Genomic DNA, 9,608 nt, shown 5'->3' on the forward strand with positions numbered 1-9,608 from the left:
GTTCTCAGACGAATCAAGATTCGCTCAATTTTCAGAGTGTGGAAGGATATGGGTCTGGAGAATGCCTCACCAAGAGGTTCGGCTCAACAGATTGCAGCCAACTGTGAAGCATGGTGGTTTCAGCGTAATGGTTTTGGGAGCTGTTTGGGTTTGTGGGAGATCGAGCTTAGTGGAGTGCATTGGCAACATAAATTTTGCGAAATACGTTGAAATACTGGAGGAAGGACTCTTGCCACTTTATTCCTCGGGTTTCGTGGACAAACTCAATCATAAGACACAATTATATAAGATATCTTACGGCTCAAAAAACATAACTAGAGAAACAAACAATGGTATTATTAGTATTACTGTTGAAGAATCAAAATTACCAGTAATTAGATTAAGAGTATGCTTATCATTTAAAAATACCATAGTTAGATACTTAGTTATACAAATTCCACAAGACCATAAACTAAACAGTTTTAGCATATGAAAACCTATACCTGTAAAAAATACTATATCCATTTTTACACTTTGTAAATACTCACTACTTTTTACCTATATAGTATTGATAAGTCTAAGCCCTAAATCTATGGTGAAACAATTTTATTTACAATGATGTTGCATCACTATGTCCCTTATACAGAGAGTTGAGAATGTTACATTAACAACATAATGACCAGATAAGTGCATCCCACCTTGAGGGGAAAGTTGCATCATTTAATTTTGGAAATTGTAGAAAATAAAATTGTAGTCGTCCTTCCACAAATTAAATAATTCTTCACAGTTTAAATCTATTTAGTAAAAAAATTATTTATTTAAATTCATACTTATTAATTGATTTCAGCATGCTCCAACCAAAATCATTAATGTTTGTGAACTTGATTTTTTTCCTGAGCATAATACAGCACTTTTATCTCCCTAGGAGAAAAGTCATTATAGTTTTGAACAAAACTGTGCTAACATGATCTTCTAACTTGAATATACAAGTACAGTATTATAAATTCTTAGCCTATCATTGTTCCTCAACCTTGGTTGTCATAGTGTGATGAAACTGCTTATATGTCAGCTTCAAGATGACATTGGCTAGTGATCTAGGCATGTAATGAAATCTCATCTTCTGTTCTTTTCAAATGTACAAGTCAATAAAGCTTTCAGTTCAGTGTAGATTAAAGTAAAGATCTGAACTAAGCTTAGCTTTACATGTTATTAGAAGAAAAAATGTTTGTGAACAACTTCTGCCACAATTATAATACTGATTTATTTAAAGCTTGCTTTACCATTTTATACTTCATTTGAATTATGATTTTGCAGTATCATAGGCAATACGAAATGTTTTTCAGGGAACAAGATGAGGTAGGCTTAGTTAAATCATTTTGCACTCAACTGCATAACTGAGAACTGCTTGAATTAGTTAACAAATTCACAAAAAAGAAAAAAAAGATTTATATAAGTATGAATATGAAATCAGTTTAAAGCATATTACATATGTTAAATGAATCCTTCTGATTAACAATTAAAAAAAATTGGCTTACTTATAAATTTCTATAGTAACAGAAAAGTAACTTTTATTGCATGCCAGCCAATTTTAAACATAGTGAAACTGCACTGTGTGTTTTTCAAATTGAAACAAATATAAAATGTACAGTTTTATACACAAAAACCTTTATAGGAAAGTTTTACAAGAATATAGGAAGACAAAAAAAATCAGTAATTCAAATCTACAGTAAAGATAAGCATTTTTAATTATTTCTTAGAAAATATTTATCATAATGCATCTTTTTGCATTTTAAAAGCTGCAAGTTCATACAAATATTACATATAAAAAAACTATTTTACTTAAACAAATTATATAACCTGCAGAAAGATTTTCTGAAGTTTCAAACTATTTGATCCAGTATTTTCTTTTTAATTTTGTGGTGCAATGTAACAAATTATATTCAATTGACACACTCAACCATGTAGACTTAAAATGGTTTTGGTATGTCATCATAGTCCATGTCACCATGCTTAGTCATGTTTTATCAGACAACCATGAATTTGACAATAGCTCTGCAGCATAAGGTTGGCATGACTAAAGCATACTACTGCTCCCTGCAGATTTTCCATAACCCATTTCAGCAGTCTGATTGCATCCAAATCTATTGGCATTGTGTATGGTGACTTGAGCAGTATTTCTTTATATGGAATAAAATGGATACCCATTTCATTCTCTAGCTGCTTGAGGTATGTGACAGTTTAAATGGAAATATTAATGGAAGCCTTATCTTGGAAACCCCATAGACTGTTGGCTTCATTTCCAAACTGAGATACTTCTTGATTATGTTGTGTACTGTTCTCTAGAACATGTGGACGGCTTAGCCAGTGACCTTTGTGTTTGTGGATTCTCACCTACTACAAGATCCTACACTATGCCATTAAATATTAGGCATTTTCAGGGTCTGTGTTTATCAATATTTTGTATCAAATCAATATTCTGTGGCATCACAGTATCTATGAAATGCCAAACTATATATCAGCTGTAGTAGTTAAGTGATTTGCAGATTTGTATTTTCAAAATCATTTTTTTACAATGCCCTCAACCCTCTATATTTTAATATAGAAAAGTACAGTTGGACTTATAAAACTTCCACAACACTATAAAAAAAAAAAATTTAATGCAATATGTTTGTTACCCATATCTGAAGAATGTTTAATACTATCTCTTTTTTTAAAATGTCTTCAAAATTGGCTTAAAATATTTTTAACAATTCAAAATTGTTGGGAGAGGAAGAATATTTCAGTGATATTTGCTGTTATTTTGTCGGTGAACTTAGATAAAGATTAACCTTTTGTTCTTATTTCATAGAAAATTAAAAACAAATCCTAATCATGGTAATACTTTATGTCTCATTGAACGTTTACTGCAGACATTAAGCTCAAACCTAAAGAATGCCTTATGCAAAAAATAAAAAAAAAATGTTTTCAAATGATCTTGTTTTCCTCCTTTCTGACTCGTTTACAATAAATTAAAACTAGTTCAAATAAAAGAAAACTTCTGTTGTATCCATTTTAAAAGTTGAGCAAAACTCAAAAACACATTTGACTTTTCAATATGCATATATACTTAGGATTGAAATTTCTGGCATTCATTTGACCTCATTCAGATATGAGAGTGTCCAATAACCAAAAAATCTATTATGGAGATAGCATCAGTAGAATATGGGAAATGGTAATTTGAATATCATTCTGACTCATTGAAGGCTCATTCTCTTGTAAGCAAAAATTATGAGCAAAAAAAATTTGGCAGATGAGATACTTATTAGAACAACTTCTTCTCTACAACATCCATGCAAACTAGATGGCCATTATAGGATGGTAAACTTGGGAAAGATTATTATGTTTCTGGTCATTCCAAATTGCTTACCATTTGGTACGAAGCCTCACACTGATGACAGATTTTATACTGAGATACAGAATGAGTAAAAACTCACAGTGCCAGCAGAAAGCAATTTGGCTGCAGAACAGCCAGTCTGTATCCCCAGAATTCAACGTGGCTGTGAATCCAGATAAGATACGATAATGTTGCCAGTTGTTTGTAAGTTTCTGAGAAAAAAGGATGAGAGGTAATGTTAAGGTATTCCAAGATGTTCAAGGAGTTAAACAGTTTATATAGAGAAAACTGTGATGGTATTACTTAGCTTTAATGTGATCCATAGCAAGTAAGATTGTATAGAAATCTGAGACAAAATTTGGTAAGCAAAGACGGAGCTCAAGCAAACCAAGGCAGAAACCCACAAAGTCACTTGGTTTTGAATCATCAGTAAAGACTGGTATAAGTAATTGATGTGAGAGGTGTTCAGTACTTCCAATCAAAAGTATCCAACCTTTTCAAGTTACTCATCAAAATATCACAGTGGGAGATTGTAAAATGCCAAGGAGGGATAAACTCTTCATTGTATTCAGCAACTGAATCTACTGTGATGTCCATCTTATGCAACTGTGGTTCGATACAAGAGCTATCTACTTACGTATAGCATGGCCAACCAATGCATGAAAATATTCTGCCAGATGGGACGATGTAGCAAGAATCACAGTTTTGCAACATACAGCAAAGAAAGTTGCAATCAAATGAAGACTGTGGTTTGTATAAATCTCTACAAACTCTAGAATAATTAAGTGCAAAAGTCCCTTGTGTGAGATGAAGTCCCTGATAATCCACAGAGTACAACACCCTCAATGTAGATTTTCATTCTCAGGCAAAGGCATAAACCAGAGATCCATAGGCTAATTGGATCAATTAAGGAAAGAAAAAATCTGGAACATCCATTTCCCACAAAGTGGAAGAAAGAACACCTAGAATGTTCAGTGCCTTTTTTACACTTGACTTTAAGCTGCATTATATATGGAATAAAAGTCAGCTTATTGTTAAAAATAAATTCTAAGAACTTAGTCTCGGCCACCAAGAGAATCTGTGCAACTGTTGGAAGAAAATTTTCAGTTAATACTAAAAAGTGTGGCACTCAAGACAAAGCCCTGAGGTATTTTGAGTTTCTGTATAAAAGACTGAGATAGTGTTGTTCATACATGCACCTGTAATGACTTGTTTTCTAAAACATTAGGAACATGAAATGAATCTTGAGAAAAGCTTTGCTGTTTGACATTTCAAGTCTAATTAAGTAGTCTACAGTGGATCTCTGCCTGTAAAATCCAAACTGGATGTTAGAGAGAAGATCAGTTTGAAGAACAAAATGAGCATTAACCATCCTTTAAAAGCATTACACAGTTTAAGCAATAGGTCTATAATTAGAAGGAATCTTTGGATACTTTCTGGAAAATGTCTCCTACTGCTAAATTAATTTCTAAAAAGCGAGGAGATGAACTATAGAAGCAGAAGAAGCATGCATAACATTTCTTAATGTATATAATCTAGTCCAACAGATTATTTCTGGACATATGTAGAGCAATTTATAATTCCACAAAAGTGAATGATGTGTTTAAATTCACAAAGCAGCCAATCCAAAAAGGAGGGGGAATTATTTTAAACTGTGTTTCGATGACCAAGAATTCAGGGAAACAAGTGTAGGTGTTTGAATAATTAGAAAAACACTCATCAAGGACAATAGTAGCTCCCTGTAAATCAAACACTTCTTGAAAGATTGATTAGGGAAGGGAGCTTCCAATTCACCCTCCGAATCTTGTTTCAGACAACTTTTGAACTGGTGGTGAGAGATGTTGAAAGTGAATTTCATTAAAGAATCTTGTTAACTTTGACATCTCGTGTGTCAAGCCCAAGGCTTAAAACTTCTAAAGGCTATGAGGTTGATAAGAGTAGGATATCTGCAGATAATTAAGCTTCTTACAGATCCTGTCTTGTTTCCTGGAAGTTAGAGGTTCACTATGGACAAGGATACAATAGGAAACACGTCAAAGTTTTGGAGATGTGCATAGACAATGTTATTTATCACAGCTTCCTTAGATTCCACACAGGCATTAACATATGGTATGTTAATGGTGGCAGAATCAAGCTCTGACACAGTGTAGAAGAAGGGCTAGTTGGCTATCTCCAAATTTTATTGTGTCACCAAAGATCAGCAAGTTAAAAATCATTTTAGGCAGCCAAAACTGGTATGTTACCTGTACATGTCCAACAATTTTTAAAGGTACATAATTACTGGTTTTCCTCATGAAAAAGTTACATTTATAATAAGGATCCAAATGCTTATTAAATTTTTTTAAAAAACACACAAATTTTTACAAAAGGGTCAGTACATTTTATTGCAAATATGCTGCCCATAAATACTCATTTACAAAGTCATGTCAACCAAATGTTCTTCAGAACTCAGAGTTTGTGTAATATATACTCATGAAGGGACATCCAACACATATTGAAGGATGATTGAATAACACTTATTCACACTAGTTGCTTTTCCATGACTTTTATTTCTAGCTGAACAATGGATTATGTCATACTGGACCTTTGGCATTGCTGAAAAGGAACAGCGGAACTCTGCTTGTTCTTAGGTGACAATGCAAAAACAAAACACATGCATATGTGTACAATGCTGAATTAGTGGTAATTCTTACAAACAAAATAGGACAAGGCAGCCAAGAATAACATTGAAACAAATTATAGGATTGGTTAGAAAATCTTTGTGATAAAAGTTTAGATAAACGACCTTTACACTCCAGATGTATATATATATTTGTTTTTTATTACTACCAATGTTTTGCTTTTACAGCTTCTTCAGGGTTAATACAAACAAACTGTTTAATATTGAAGTATATGTTAATATGGAGTGTAAAGGTCATTTATCTAAACTTTTATCACAATGTGTAAATCCCTCCAGTAATGCACTACAAACTTTGTAAGAAAACAGATAAATCTTTATTTGTATTAAGGGTAAAATTGGTCTTCCCCCCTATTCTTTCTTATTAATTAAAAGTACTGAGTGGGGATAATATCAACAGGTTTCAAAATGTTACTTGTAAAGAGGAACGTATAAGGGATAAAAATTGATCAAAGCCCAGAAGGCTTATGAAAGACTCAATAGTATCCCTTATATAAGTGGGATAATTTTCACCTAGAATTCTGAGGATATCTAGATGGAAAACCTTCATATACTTTATGACCACTTTTTTGTTTTCTTCCTAGTATGTCAATTTGGAGTCTCGTTGGGCTGAAAGGGTGTATTCACATCATATGTCCAAGATTACACAGAGCCAAGGATCAGATCAAATGATGGTCTTGCACCTTGGGGCCAAACACTAGTATCACTCAGTGGTATTAAGACAGGAACAGACAGTGCTATATATTGATTTATTCACTCATTTATCCACCAAAGGCAAAAAAAGCTTTGAGAATGTTTGCAATTCAGCAGTGGAACAGAGTGCAACAGCATGCATCCACTTTAGAAGAGGTTCGAAAACTGACATCTTGTTTCTGGTTATGAAATAATATTCAAACTCTTTATTCTCTGTATATCTTTCTCTTCAATCTGTTTTGGACTTGATGTAGGGTAGAACAGGTAGAAATCATTGCAGTTTTGGCTCTGGCTGACACTTGTTACTACCCTGATCTTTGCCATTGAAACAAGCACAAAAAACAAAACAAAACCTGTCAAAATGTTCTGAAGTGTCCAAACTGCTGACAGTGAAAACATTGGAGGGTGTATAGCATATGGCCAAACTTTGCATTTCAAATAACCTACCTTCACGTCAGCTGGTAGATGAGGAGATGTCAATGTGAAAAAGAGAATTTGAGTAAGTTCATATAAGTTGTACAACCAGAACTTTCCCTTAGTTTTCCTCATCACAAACCAGAATCCACAACAGGGTTTTTGTTTTTCTCACTGATTAGGAAAGACTATTCATCAAATTGAAAATTTTGAATGTCAAATCATAAAGGTAAAATGGTCCAAGTTTTGATTCCTTTGAGCACTTTCTTGTTGTGAACAAGAAGTGTAAAAACTTTTCTATGACTTTATACTTGTGTATTCTTTGACTTTCAAGCATTTTTAAAATGAAGCAATTTATAGAAAATTTACATGTATTTCATGGACCCTATGAAATGCTCACTGTAACTAAACATAATCTAACATTTTTGTCTTTAATAATATGAATAATATAACATTTGAATATTAAAAAAAATACTGCTGATTTTTTACTTATCTCTTATCTAAAATTTTTAATCATTCCTATACAAAATTCAATCTAAGTTTATTACAGCAATACAGTAAAATAAAGGAAAACTGCACAGTGAACATGATGATTATACTGTCTCTAATTTGAACCCTCACCTTGTAACAAAAGGATTACATTTCTCACCTATGCTACCTGGTTGGCATATCTGTACTTGGACATTGCTTATTTGCACTGAAATATATAAAAATATCAGCCTTAAAAAATAAATATTTTTTCAGAATGGTTAAAAATTAATGTTATAAATTTCTTTTCAACTATTTTAGATTTTGTTTATATGGTTATACATAATTAATTACTCTTATGACCAGCATAAGTAAATCATTGTAGTAAAATATACTAATAGTATCTTAAAAGAAAAGGAAGCAATAAGTTTTTGTATAAAAACTATATAATCAATTCAAAATATTAAATCTTCTCTCAGTGGCATAAAACAAAAGGTGAAAGTAAATGGGCCCAGACTTACAGGGCCAGAAAGACCTATTTAAAATTATATGTTTTTATATAAAAAGGGAAAAAAGAATAATAAAAAAAGAAAAAAGTAAAATAAGACTTTCTATTATAAAAACCATAAATCAATTGGATCTTTATCTACAGTTCAATACCATATTTGCCTGAATATAATGTGCACTTTTTTTTCCTGTAAATACCTTCCACAAAAAATGTTGCTTATTCAATGCACTGAGTAGGATAGATGATGATATGCTGTAAGAATCAGAAAAAAGATGAAGCAAAGTTTCCTTATTCTAGTTCTTTATTCTCTATAGCAGATAACAATCTGCTGATGGAGATTACTGCAGTAACATTGAACATCTATGTTGAAAGGGCCACCAAAAGTAATATCTTTTGCTGCCTGAATGGGTGGTGTCTTTATGTTACAGACAGAGATTTTAGTGAAAGAACAAGTCATGAAGTAACACCCTCAACTGGATAAAACGTAAGGTTGAAGTTTCCTTCCTTAGTTCAGTTGTAACTGAAGATCAACAAGTACAATTCCTTTAGGAGGTCAACTTATGAAGCTCTACAGAAAACTACCTTAAGAGAGAGAGAGAAATTTGGAGACCTTATCACAACAAGGGAGAAGCAACAGTCTTATTGTCTGAGCAAGTATGTTTAATTCACTAACATTATTTCACACACTAGAAAACTCAGCCAAGTTATCAAATACAGACTACTCAATGATTTATCTGGTCAATCCTGCTGATACTTATGTGGAAATCAGTTTTACCTGAAAATACCACAAGTCCAATGTGAATTAAACATATACTGTAAAGCTGTAGAGAGCCATAGAATATACATATCAACATCTATTTTTCAAGTCAAACATTAGGGATAATAGAGCTAATAATTTAAAAATTTGTTAATACTGAGTTGAGGGTCACAAAGGAAGCCTACTTTAGGCTACTTGATATGCAACAAAAACAAAGTCTTACATATAATGAAGTTAATGAACATGAAAAACATCTTTACAGAAATAGCAGTGCATCATCTTACATTGAAAAAAAAGGTCAACCTAGTGGAAAGGCTGAACCCCTAACCATTACATTTTTGTTTGGATTTTATATTGGTAAATATGGTGTGCTTTGTAGTTATGTTTATTTTGCATAGAAACCATGCTCATTTCTATTTTCTGAAATGGCAACCTTGACCTTTTAACCCCAAAATCAATAGGAATCTTTCCCATCTTCAAGGAAGTAGCCTGTAAGGTTTGATTGAAATATACTTTTTAAAACTGTAGTTATTGTGTTGAAATTAGATGTCTACAGATGGCCACATCATCATCATTATATCATCCTTAACATTTTCATTCACTGTGGATAAAAATAGTAAGACACAATTTGATATACAGAATTAAAACAACACACTATTCAAGGTACTGCATACTTAGAGACATATGTTAACCCTCTCGCTACTGGCAACCAAGTTCATAACTACAAAGCAACCATCAG

The 9,608-nt window shown here is 32.5% G+C and overlaps 1 protein-coding gene across 1 annotated transcript in view; it reads right to left on the minus strand.

The window, feature by feature from the left end:
* The window catches only part of LOC111086306 (meiosis-specific with OB domain-containing protein-like), an 80,259-nt gene that overhangs the window by 65,163 nt on the left and 5,488 nt on the right, over positions 1-9,608 (minus strand). Inside the window, exon 2 of the mRNA XM_022388670.1 lies at positions 7,758-7,833. Coding sequence (XP_022244378.1) covers positions 7,758-7,833 — 76 coding nt within the window. The remainder of the gene's footprint in view (positions 1-7,757; positions 7,834-9,608) is intronic.

This window comes from Limulus polyphemus, unplaced genomic scaffold (genome assembly GCF_000517525.1).
Source record: "Limulus polyphemus unplaced genomic scaffold, Limulus_polyphemus-2.1.2 Scaffold1007, whole genome shotgun sequence".
In the NCBI taxonomy this organism is placed as follows: domain Eukaryota; kingdom Metazoa; phylum Arthropoda; class Merostomata; order Xiphosura; family Limulidae; genus Limulus; species Limulus polyphemus.